The sequence below is a fragment of the Urocampus carinirostris genome, chromosome 16 (assembly GCF_059441175.1).
Source record: "Urocampus carinirostris isolate Australia breed hairy pipefish chromosome 16, RoL_Ucar_1.0, whole genome shotgun sequence".
In the NCBI taxonomy this organism is placed as follows: Eukaryota; Metazoa; Chordata; class Actinopteri; order Syngnathiformes; family Syngnathidae; genus Urocampus; species Urocampus carinirostris.
The window spans coordinates 21,913,869-21,926,865 of NC_142364.1; the positions used below are offsets into that span (position 1 = coordinate 21,913,869).

At 40.9% G+C, this 12,997-nt stretch overlaps 1 protein-coding gene across 1 annotated transcript in view; it reads right to left on the minus strand.

Moving 5' to 3' along the window:
- nup214 (nucleoporin 214) overlaps positions 1–12,997 on the minus strand; it is a 29,263-nt gene that overhangs the window by 921 nt on the left and 15,345 nt on the right. Inside the window, exons 27-36 of the mRNA XM_088356100.1 lie at positions 12,839–12,903; positions 12,587–12,758; positions 8,278–8,389; positions 7,955–8,018; positions 6,487–7,849; positions 5,847–5,911; positions 5,593–5,764; positions 5,368–5,520; positions 839–1,010; positions 62–210 (exon numbers count right to left, since the gene is read on the minus strand). Coding sequence (XP_088212226.1) covers positions 62–210; positions 839–1,010; positions 5,368–5,520; positions 5,593–5,764; positions 5,847–5,911; positions 6,487–7,849; positions 7,955–8,018; positions 8,278–8,389; positions 12,587–12,758; positions 12,839–12,903 — 2,487 coding nt within the window. The remainder of the gene's footprint in view (positions 1–61; positions 211–838; positions 1,011–5,367; positions 5,521–5,592; positions 5,765–5,846; positions 5,912–6,486; positions 7,850–7,954; positions 8,019–8,277; positions 8,390–12,586; positions 12,759–12,838; positions 12,904–12,997) is intronic.

Consider the following 12,997-nt stretch of genomic DNA (forward strand, 5'->3'; position numbering starts at 1 on the left):
AAAGAACATTGAAATAAAGATGATTAAATGCCGGTTGAAAAGAGAGGAAACAAATTTTCACCTCCTGGTTGAGTCTGCTGTCCAAACCCTGAAAAGCCGCTGGACTGAGCCCCAAATCCTGGTGTCTGCTGGGCCATACTCCCAAATGAGGGCTGGGTGCTCTGACTGGCTAGAGCTCCGAAGGACGACGCACTCGTTGGTGAGGCAAAACTGACACATTGTGAACAAAGAGTTAAAACTTAACATTTAGACCTAAACCTAAGAAAAAAAGTGTTTTATACAAAAAAACAAAATCCAACGGGCTCGTTGAGGAAACTCTCAGATGGAGCTTTTGTGAAGCAACAGACAATTGAGATCTTTTAGTGAGGTTCTTATATTTTCCAAACTAGCTACCTCACTGTTAAGTATCAATGCTTAGTTATTGTGTAACCAAGTTTGCATCTGGGCCTTCTGGGACAAATGCTCCAAGCTTGGATTAAACCAAAACTTCCCAACACAATATTCAGATGTATTTCTCAAACACTACTAGCAAAGCGCAGGTTTTCAGATGGTGCGCGTGAGGGCGTGACAACAGGATAGGAGATTGCGGGGCTGGAATGGAGGTTTTAAAAGATAATCCTCACGGCTGGCGGTTCATAAGCGAGAAGATCAGCGGGTATGCAAAACACAGAGTGGGACAGGAAGTGAGACGACTTAATCTGTAGGCAGCGTGATCCCTGAGTGAGATTATCGAAGGGGAATAATCCAGCACGGTGCAAATTTGGGGTGGTAGTCATGACAACAGATGTAGGAGTGAAGTAGTGATGGAAGAGAAAATGGAAGCAGTCGTGCATCTTACCCAAACCCTCCCATGCTGGAAGCGGCTGTTCCCTCTCCAAATACCTTCCCGGCAGAGGAGCCCATAGAGTTATTGAAGGAGCCGGTCGTACCAAATCCTGTACTGGTGCCGAAGGACGGCGATGTGCCGAAGGCGGGAGGGCTGCCGAAAACCGGTGCACTGCCGAAACCGCCTGAATCACGGGACACAGATAACGATTTGATATACTTGGAACAACTATCCATTTCAACAACATCAAAATGTATTTGTATAGTACTTTTTAGGCAACAATTTGCAACTCAAAGCGCAGTACGGACGCTCCCTTACTTACGAACATTCGAGTTGCGCAAAACGGTAGATACGGAAAAAAAATCCGGGATGTCGAAAAATTTCCGGACATTGCTGTAAGTTAGATTTTGTATTGTGTAAGCCCTTTTCAGAGTACAGGACACTTCTGTGGTGCTTCTTTCCGCCGCACACAGGATCCACCCCGAAGATGAAATCCGCTTCCTCTTCCGAGTTCGTGTGTAAACATTCTATACTGTATCTCCAGCGCGCTCACAACTTTAACATTTTTATTGTTTAATATCTCGTGCTTCCATTCAATATGGTAGGTGTAAAGTGAAATGAAAGGGGAATAAGGAAGCTTGATGCGGTTGAAAAAATGGTTGGTTCACTTTTTTTCGGCTATTCTTTTACCACGGAGGAAGAAGTCGCCTAACTCTTGAAGCTCATCTCCCAAAAGCAAGTTAAACTTTATTTATCTTTATAGAACATATTATTCTATTAAATAAAGTTTTTTCTTTAGTAGAAAACAATACAGATTACTTATACCAGCCTTAAACATATTTATATCAACCTTAAACATACATTCCAAACAAAATATAGCACTGAAGCAACTTGCGAACGATTCGTAAGTAGGGCAGCGTCTGTATTAAAACATTATACGCACAATAAGAAAATAAAATCTTATGACCTTCTAAAAACATTATGAAGACGGTATAGTTCCCTAGAAAACAGTATCATCCAAACAAAGTACTCGCTCAGTATTGATAATACAGATATTGGGATCTATCTGCTCTCCCTCTTACTGGTTGCTTCCATTACTTTTAGACCACAATAAGCGACAAGGCACAGTACTATTCGGTGAGAATTCATGAAAGCGAATTAAATGTTAATGAAGATACCAAATTTTTGCCTGATATACTCAAAGGTCACATGGTGAATAAATTGCTCTCAACATCATTAATGTTGAAAAAAAGATCAGCTATCCTTCACGATTATTGTTACTAGGTATCATCAGGGTGAATGCTATGCTTTGAGCAAACTTCCGTCAAACTAGCTTTGCTGGTTAGCATTTTCTAATTTTCAACTAGAAGATATTGCATGGACTTAATAATGGGCACTAATCAAAGGTCTTTGTGTGAAAAGGAAGGATTTTTTTTCGTGTGTGTAAAAAATAGAAACCTCTTGAAAAACACATTTTGTATAATGTTATATCTTGTGGTGCTGGCAAAGTTAGCGCTGCCTAAACTCTTGCTTAAAGGAATTTTATAACTCAGTTATAGAAAGTTTTTTTTTTAATGTTACGGCTGATTGAACTCTAAGACATTGAAAGCTGATAGCCATTTAATTTGGGAAGTTTTAAAGCATTAACTTAAAAAAAAGTTGAAGCTTTATGACATAACTTGACGGCACTATTATCTTTTAAGTTATCACCTACACTCGGGGTCAGGAAGCTTTTTGACCCAAAGAGCCATATTTAAAACATTTTTGAGAGAGCTACACCATATATTTTAAGACAAAATTCAACAAAACTGCCAAACCCGCTCTCTAGACAAAAGCTAATTCTTTAGGACATTATATTTCACTGTGTGTTATTTGATGATTTGAGCCTGTGTCCCATATCAATACATATCTAACGAGTACATTTGTCTCCCTACCTCAGTTACTTCGTGTGAAAGCTCATTATGACTGTAATTTTTGTTTTAAATAATGATTTCAAAACAAGGTGCAAGTTATTTTCTAAAAATGTCACAAAATACTGAAAACGATAAGGATATTGTTGTATCTCCCTCCGGCGCAGACTGCACTGAGCGAGAGAGCAAAGGGAGTGTCTTGAGCTGTGTGCAGAGATTCAGCCATAGGTTCCCAGCCCCTGACTTAAACATTAAGTAGAGAAAGTAAGACAATGTCTCGTTTCCAATGTATGCTAAGCACAATCTTTTCCCCCATATTTGTTGTATGATTTCAAACTTTATTTTGAAAGTTTCTCATAATAAAAAACAATCCCCAATTTAAAAAAAAAAAACTTCCCATTAATTTTTTTTTTCTTTGTGATTCAAATTTTTAAAACATAATACAAGTAAATTTTGTTCCAAACACATTCAAGAGACCACACCCCTATAGTCTAACACAAGGTGAGCTAAAACTACTCTGAAATCTTTTAACGCTTCAAATTAGCTAAAAACAGTGGTCTGCACCAACTGGGCTGCAGACCCGTAACTTCCCTTATTCTTCGCTTGTGCCCAATTTCTTAGTGGTTACAAGCAATTAACTTGAATATAACTCAAAGCGTCATATTGAGCTTTTACGGTGGTATATCACCGTAATTGAGCAATGATTGATCAAATATCGCTGACCACATTTGCTCAGCATTAGATGCAAAGGGAATCAAACCTCAACCGCAGTGTTGAGTGCTGAATCCTGATCTCTATACCACTAGGATTGTTGATGACATTGAAAAGGCACATTTTACAATACTGTAAGGGAGCTTTATGGGAAAGAGTTCAGCCAAAACAACATTGTGCAACGTGATACCCAGGGTAGAAATAGTGTGATGAGATAAAACACCAATGCCTTTTTTTGTTTTATCTAATTTTTGTTATTTAATATTATTGTTATTATTACTCATTTTTTTAGTGGGCCAGGCCACGAGAATATAGTCAGATATAAAACTCGCTTGTGGTACAGAAAAGGTTGCAGACCACTGGCTTAGAACATTGCATAATTTAAATATTACATTATCTCTCCTCTTTTTACAATATGTCTCATACCTTCAAAAGGCTCTTTGTGAAGACGCATTAACTTAATTCTCAAGGATTTTTGTGGAAGTATTTAAGTAAAAAAAAAAGACAACACGCTTATAATAATAGATTTGTTCTTTGGCGAGGAGCCAGGAAGCTAACTTGTCAGGCGTCTCATGGCGTAAAATGCGTAAATTGCGGAGGTCTTAAGCGGGTGTGCTGAAATTACAGCGTGGAATCCCGCACGCCCTAGTAAATAATTGATTGCGTTAATGTAACAAGATTACATTGGATGCTCGCAGCACAGCAACCTGGCATTAGGGTGCAAGGGGGTTGCATATATTTTACAGAAAATAGAAGAGCCTGAAGAGATAAGACCAACAATGATGCTTTGAAACATTAAAAGATAAGAGCTCATGTTGCATTTTTATAAATTAGGTCATTTTGTGGCTTCCCAGTCCAAACATGTTTTGTTTGTCGGGAGCTACAAGGCGGACATTATGGAACAAACCCAGTATTCACAGTCCAGTGAAACCCAACCAGACATTTGTGTGAAGGATTTAGAGATGAGAAACAACCGAAAGCCACAACTTTTCGACTGAATGCAAACTGCAACATTCGAGTAAGGTTTGTCAAATGACAACGATTTAGTAATTATCAGCTATCAATGATGCAGCAAAGACTATGATGAATCAAATAATTACAGGTCAGTATTAGGAAAATATATATTTTTAACCAATCTTGCAATGTTTGCTCAAAAACTAGCACATTTTGTTTGATACTCTATTTTATATTAAGTTGCTGGTTGCCAATGAATGCATCATGAAAAATAGTACTTTAGTTTGCAAGAATGAACTGTTGAATTTCAGATGAAAGTGCTTTGTTTTGAACACTGTAATTTATCAAAATATATTTTAAAAATTTGTGTGATATAGTTAAACAACAGAGTAAAGGTTCACATCACATTTTTATGCAGCTTAACCAACTGCAAGCAATATTCACTGCTTATTGAATTTAATCATATCAAGTGATGCGTGGTTGTTTAAAGAGGGAGAGTGTCTGACAGATCAGACTCACCCTCCGAATACAGGACTGGGTTGAGGAGATAAAGTGAGCTGAAGCTCTGATGATAAAGGGGGAGGAAATGTCAAATGATGGTGGAGCATGAGATGGACAATGCAAGGGTTTATCAAAGCACAACGCAAGGGAACCAATGGATTAGAAAGTTAAAGCTTGAGGGAAAAAAACTGTCAAAAAATGTATCCCCAAAAACAAATTAATAAAATATGCAAAGCACCCAATTTTTTTATAAATACATTGTATGACTAAATGTAGTCAGAGAGGATATTTTGGATCAAATAGTATTTCATGAGCTATTTATTGTTAAAATAAAAATAAATTGCATACATATCACAATAATACTTCAAATTTTTATAAACTTTAATCTGCAGGCAAAAAAAAGAAGGCATAAAAGCAGATCAACCACCAGGGCACGGATAAAAAAACTGAACATTCACACTCTACCTGGTTTTGTTGGGCTAGTGAAGGATCCAAAACCCTGAGAAGCAACACTCCCTGCACCAGAACTGAAGGTCCCGCTAGGTTTCTGTTCCCCAAAGGAGGCCTGTCCAAATCCAATGGGTTTGGCTGCCGTACTGCCAAAGAGACTAGGGGTGCCTGTGGGGAAAAAATAGAAACGTTTATTTTCGAAGTGACATGAGATATTCTTAATTAGGAAGTGCATCATACCAGTCTGAGCAGGTTGGCCAAATCCTGCTGGGGAGGTAGGAGAACCAAATGGATTCTTGTTGGCAGCGCCCTCACTGGGCTTCCCTCCTAGGCCGCTGAAGAGACTCCCGCTTGGCAAACCTGTTGCGTTTGCAGTGCTAGAACCGAACAGGCCACCTGACTGTTGCTGCGGCTGTGAACAAAGTTTAATCACTTACCGTTCCCTCCTTATAATTATATATATTTCCCCCCCCAAAGAAAAAAAAAAATCATACCCGTCCAAATAAACTTCCCGTGTTGGCTTGCTGGCCAAACCCAGAGGAACCAGAGGATCCAAAGCCTGTGGTATAGGAATTTAATATAAAGTTAATTAGGATTAACTTTTCTACAGTGATAAACTTTTATTGAAAGCAAAAAGCTTGGATTTACAGTCCTGAGAATTTTGCACTGATACTATTAAAGTACTCCATTCGACTCACTATGGGTGTTTCGTACAAATTACATTTTAAGTTGAAGTAATTGTTCTTAATGCATATTAGAACATTTCTGCTTACAGGTTTCCAGTTGCGGTCTTATTGAGCCGTTTTGAACAAACCAAACCAAACCAAGGTTTAAGGGTGTTTTTAAAACAGCAACACATTTCTATCTTTAGTAATTTCTTTTTGAGTTTAAACATGGACATTTTTTTGTGTGTGATATTTCAAACAAAAGTCATTTTGTGGAGGATTGTCAAAGAAAACAAAGTTAGGTCGATCAATCCAAATGGTTGACTGGTCAAAAATCATTTAAAAAAAGTCCTGGGTGCATTTACAACTGTTTTTAATGCATTGTGATCATGGTAAGGTCCCTGCTTGTGTGTCAACTTTGGCTGATGCCAGGTCAGTGTACTGATGCAGAAGATGTGGTTTGGCCTACCTGACTGCTGACCAAAGCTAAATCCTGTAGATGAAGAAGTGGTGGTATTACTCCCAAACAGAGAACCTTGTCCAAAAGTGGAGCTCTGTCCAAATGCGGAAGTGGTGCTCTGTCCAAAAAGTCCAGCGCTAGTGCCACTCGACGTGTTGGCGCTAGTACTCTTGCCAAAAGAAAAGGACATAGCGCTGCTTAGTGTTGCTGAACCAAAGAGACTACCTCCTCCGGTGGTGGCAGTGCTGGCGCTTGCTCCAAATGCAGACTGTCCAAAAGAAAAGCCACTGGCTGTCGCAGCGTTGCTTGCGGGTTGGCCAAACCCACTCGGTTGGCCGAAGACCGACTTGCCGAAACCAACTCCGGTTGAAGCGCCAAAAGCCGAGGAACCAAATGCAGAGGGGGCTGTGGAGGCCGGGGTGATTGCGGCAGGTTGCCCAAAAACTGTGGCAGGTGTAGCAGCTGAAAAGGCGGATGCGCCATCCCCGACAGCGCTTCCCGAGGATACAACATCAGTGTTGGCTGTGGCCTCAGGTGCAGTCGTCCTGTTAACAGTGGCTGTCACAGCAGTAACGCTACTAGTGGTTGGTTGCGTAAAAATAGACCCAGGTTTTTCCGAAGTGGAAACCTGGAACACTGGTGTTGCAGGGGCAGCCGATGCAACTTCCGAAGTAGTGTCTGTTGTCGCGAGTGGCACTGAAGGAGTCGCCTCTGCAGGGACCAATGCTGGAGCATCAGAAACAGGATCAGTGCCTTTAACGGCAACCACATCCTCTAATGGTGCGACGCCCTCGATGGAAGGTTCTGGAGCAGGGTCTTCATTATGTGATGGAAGCTCTGAAGCGGTAGGTTTGGGGTCTTCAGTTTGTTCATTGGGAGCTGCCAAGAGGCTGCTAAAAGTTGTGTGCAGCCCAGAGACAGGCGTGTTGGATGTTGTTACACAGAAACTTAACTTAGGAGTGCTCTCGGGAGGTTTAAACAAGCTACCTGACTTGGACAAGTCTGCTCCTAGAGAGTCCCCTGCAGACTTCTGATCACCGCCAAAGCCAAACTGTGACTTTACTTTTCCAATTACAGCCCCTCCAAAGACAAAAGCAGTGGTAGCCGGAGTAGGTTTTGTCGCAGAATCTTTAGCTTCTTCCCCCTGACCGACACGCAGTCCGGAGAAATTGCCTAAGGTTTCTCCTCCAGTCGTTCGAGTGATTTGCGTTGATGTTGCTATAGCTAGGGCGGAAACCGGTGCAGACGATTCCGAACATGATGGCTGTACAGCCGTAAGAGAAGGTGTTTGGGAGGCAGGGGCAGACTTTGTTTGCTCTTCTGGGGCACTTGTGGTTTCATTTGATGACCTTAATAGTCCCGGGCTGGGATTCTGTAACACACCATTAGCATTTTACAAAACTACACGGATGGGTAAAAAAAAAAACAAAAAACACCAGGATTCAAAGATATGTTTATCCAACTTTTTTTAACTTACACGTTTGGGAGCAATAGTAGCAGGGACCTGCAGCGACGCAGCAATTGGATTTGATGGTGATGAACTACAAAAAGATGTGATATTTCAGATAAAAATACCAAACAAAAAATAGCATGGGTAATCTTTACGCTCGACTTTCTGGTGACTCTACTCTGGTCTGCATTGTTCATGTTGAGTAACAGAGGTCGAAAACACTAACATAACATCAAAAAAGCATCGACTAAAGCATACAGAATATTACCTAATGAGCAGTGTCAAATTAATAGCGAAGTAGCATGGAACATTGAAGAGTTGTTGCAGACCGTGACTAAAGAAAAGAGTACCTATTGATCGTAGGGGTTGAGCCAGGATCCTCTTTGTCCTTCAACTCCTGAACATTAACCACTCGGGGCACAACTTTTAAGGCAGACTCTGTCAAAGTAGTGCTGAGAACTGCTGCAAAAAAAACAAAAAAAAATGTAAACACGAAAAATGTAATTTTATCCTAATTCTGCTTGCAGGGTTCTGACGCCATCCAGTGACTTTAAAAGGGAATGTAACATCTTTATCGATGGAAAAGTGACCTCTCAAACGTAGAAATAGAACATTAAAGGTTCAGTTTTACTGAAACTCCCTGATTTTATTCCGGTTTGTGGAATGTGGCAGCTAAGCCCTCATTTTCTTTATCAATTTTAATACAGGCGGACCTCGGTTATCGCGGTTAATGGGGACCAAAACCACCCGCGATATGTGGAAAAAACGCTAAGTAGCGGTGCACCTTAAAAAAAAAATAAAAAATAAAAATATATATATACATTTTTAAATTATTATTTTTTTTAGACCCGGTTAATGGGGACCAAAACCACCCGCAAAAAGTGAAAATATGCGAAGTAGCGACGCCCCTTAAAAAAAAAATAAAAATAAAAAAAATTGAACCCACACAGGAGGTTCCCACGACCTCAGAACTGTGCCGCACACGTGCTAACCACTGCGCCGCCGTGCTGCCCGTCCTCAGCAACAAGCCCCCAACCTACCCGGCAAGTCCGGTCGCCGAGGCAAAGGCCCACGCGGACCGAGTAGCAAACGCCGGGCGCCGGCCTCAGCGCCGAGCGCCCGACCTACCGGGCCGAGTTGGCCCTCGGGCGCCATCGCGGCCCGAGCGGGAGACGCCGGGCGCCAGCCTCCGCGCCCGACCTGCTCGGCTTGTCGCGGTGTCGTGCGTATTGTGCCCGAAAGTACCCGCGCCGCGGGTTAGGGGCTCGCTCGCGGGAGCGCCTAAACGGCACCCGCGGTGCGGCGCAAGTAAAAAAAAAATATATTATTATTTTTGTTATTATTATTATAATTTTTTTAGACCCGGTGAATGGGGACCAAAACCACCCGCTAAAAGTGAAAATCTACAAAGTAGCGACGCCCCTTCAAAAAAAAAAAAAAAAAAAAAAGTAATGTAATGGAATATTTTATTTTAACTATTAGAGGCCGCAAAGCTCTGAAGCCGCGAACGTCGAAGCGCGAAGTAGCGAGGTCCGGTCCCACTGTAAGGTCTTTTAAGTGGCTATTATATAACACAGAGGTGGCTAACCCGGTCCTGGAGAGCCGCACGTCCTGCATGTTTTGGAGGTTTCTCTGCTCAAACATAGGTGACGCCAATTTTCAGCTTGATCGTAGGCTTTGTGAGAGCTTGATAACGATCCAGGTGATTAATATTACGACTGATTGAACTCCAAGACATTGAAAGCTGATAGCCATTTAGTTTGGGAAGTTTTAAAGCATTAACTAAAAAAAGAAAAAAAAATAGAGTTGAAGCTTTGTGGCGTAACTTTTGAAGGCAATATGATCTTCTAATTTATCACCTATACTCGGGGTCAGGAACCCCTTTGACCCAAAGAGCCATAAAAGCAAAACTATTTAAAACATATTTTCGAGCGAGCCACACCAATCACGCAGACTTTGTCACAGAAAGAGAAATGGAAGATCAACGTATTTGAAGACAAATTTCAACAAAAGCGCCAAACCCACCCTCTAGACAAAAGCTAATTCTTCAGGACATTATATTTCTCGTGTGTTACTTGATGATTTGAGCCTGTGTCCCATATCAGTAAATATCTAACAAGTACATTTGTCTCCCTCCCTAGGTTACTTTGTGTGAAGGCTCATTTTGACTGTCATTTTTGTTTTAATCAATGGTTTTAGAGGGCAGCACGGCAGCACAGTGGTTAGTGTGTGTGTGGCACAGTTCTAAGGTCTTGGGAACCTCCTGTGTGGGTTTAAATCCAGCTACCGAACTTCCTGTGCGGAGTTTGTATGTTCTTCCCGTGCTTGCGTGGGTTTCCTCCGGGCACTCCGGTTTCCTCCCACATTCCAAAGACATGCATTTCAGGTGGATTGGCCGGTCCAAATTGTCCCTAGGTGTGAATGGGCGAGTGAGTTGTCTGTCCCTGTGTGCCCTGCGATGGGCTGGTAACCAGTTCAGGGTGTCCCCTGCCCACTGCCTGATAATTGCTGGGATGGGCTTCAGCACCCCCGCGACCCTACTGAGGATGAGCGGTGCAGTTAATGAGATGAGATGAATGGTTTTAGAACAAGGTGTTATTTTGCAAAACTATCACAAAATATTGAAAACGATAAGGATATCGTTGTATCTCCCTCCGGCGCAGACTGCACTGAGCGAGAGAGCAAGGGAGTGTCTTGAGCTGTGTGCAGAGATTCGCCTACCTCTGCCGCTTATCCAATTCAATTGCTCTTTGTGGGTTACTGGTGCTTTGGGTGTTTTCTGTGCGTTTCCGTCAAAGTATTGCTACAGTGAACATACACAGTTTAATAAACTAGGATTGTAAATAACATTGAAAAGGCACATTCTACAACGTTGTAACGGAGCATTATGGGAAAGAGCTCAGCCAAAACAATGTTGTGCAACGTTGTACCCAGAGTGGAAAACGTGTGATAAGATAAAACCCAATGCCTTTTCTTATGTTATCTAGATGCCTAGTGGTTTAGTGCATTTGGGCTTAATATTATTGTTATTATTACTCATTTCATTAGTAGGCCAGGCCCCGAGAATGTAGTCAGACATAAAACCCGCTTGTAATACAGAAAATGTTGCAGACCACTGGCTTATAATAATGCATAGTTTAAATATTAGATTATCCCGCTTTTCACAATATGTCTCATACCTTCAAATGGCTCTTTGTGAAGACGCATTAACTTAATTTTCAAGGATTTTTGTGGTAGTATTTAAGCTAAAAAAAGATAACACGCTTATAATAATAGATTTGTTCTTTGGCGAGGAGCCAGGAAGCTAACTTGTCAGGCGTCTCATGGCGTAAAATCCGTAAATTGCGGAGGTCTTAAGCGGGTGTGCTGAAATTACAGCGTGGAATCCCGCACGCCCCAGTAAATAATTGATTGCGCTAATGTTACAAGATTACATTGGATGCTCGCAGCACAGCAAGCCGGCATTAGGGTGCAAGGGGGGGTTGCTAATATTTCGCAGAAAATAGAAGAGCCTGAAGAGATAAGACCAACAATGATGCTTTGAAACATTAAAAGATAAGAGCTCACGTTGCATTTTTATAAATTAGGTCATTTTGTGGCTTCCCAGTCTAAAAATGTTTGTTTGTCGGGAGCTACAAGGCGGACATTATGGAACAAACCCAGTATTCACAGTCCAGTGGACCCCAACCAGACATTTGTGTAAAGGATTTAGAGATGAGAAACAACTGAAAGCCACAACTTTTCGACTGAATGCAAACTGCAACATTCGAGTAACCTTTGACAAATGACGACGATTTAGTAGTTATCAGCTATCAATGATGCAGCAAAGACCTTGGTGAATCAAATAATTGCAGGTAAGTATTAGGAAAATATATATTTTAAACTAATCTTCCAATGTTTGATCAAAAACTAGCACATTTTGTTTGATACTTTATATCTTATATTAAGTTGCTGGTTGCCATTGAATGCATCATGAAAATAAGTGAAAATAAGTACTTTAGTTTGCAAGTATGAACTGTTGAATTTCAGATGAAAGTGCTTTGTTTTGAACACTGTAATTTCTCAATATATCTGTTAACAATTCGTGTGTTATAGTTGAACAACTGTGTAAAGGTTCACATCACATTTTTTTGCAGCTTTAACAAACTGCAAGCAATATTCACTGCTTATTGAATTTAATCATATCAAGTGATGCATGGTTGTTTAAAGCAGGAGAGTGACAGCATCAGACTCGCCCTACAAATACAAGACTGGGTTAAGGAGATAATGTGATCTGAAGCTCTGATGATAAAGGAGGAGGAAATGTCAAATGATGGTGGAGCCTGATGGGCAATGCAAGGGACCCAATGGATTAGAAAGTTATATCTTGTGGGAAGAAAAACAGTCCAAAAAGAAAACAACCCCCAAAACAAATAAATATAACATGCAAAGCACCTAAATTTGTTATAAATACATTGTATGATTAAATGTAGTCAGAATGGATATTTTGGATCAAATTGTATTCCATGAGCTATTAATTGTTAAAATAAAAATAAATTGCATACATATTGCAATAATATTTCAAAATTGTATATACTTTAATCTCCAAGCAAAAAAAGAAGGTATAAAAGATCAACCACCAGGGCAGGGTTAAAAAAAAACTGAACATTCACACACTACCTGGTTTTGTTGGGCTAGTGAAGGATCCAAAACCCTGAGAAGCAACACCCCCAAATGGATTCTTGTTGGCGGTGCCCTCACTGGGCTTCACTCCTAGGCCGCTGAAGAGACTCGCGCCTGTCAAACCTGTTGCGTTTGCAGTGCTAGAACCGAACAGGCCACCTGACTGCTGCTGCAAACAAAGTTTAATCACTTAGCATTCCCTCCCTACATAATATGTATTTTTTCCCCAAAGAAAAAAAAAAATCATACCCGTCCAAATAAACTTCCCGTGTTGGCTTGCTGGCCAAACCCAGAGGAACCAGAGGATCCAAAGCCTGTGGTATAGGAATTTAATATCAAGTTAATTAGGAATAACTTTTCTACAGTGATAAACTTTTTATTAAAAGCAAAATGCTTGGATTAATGATC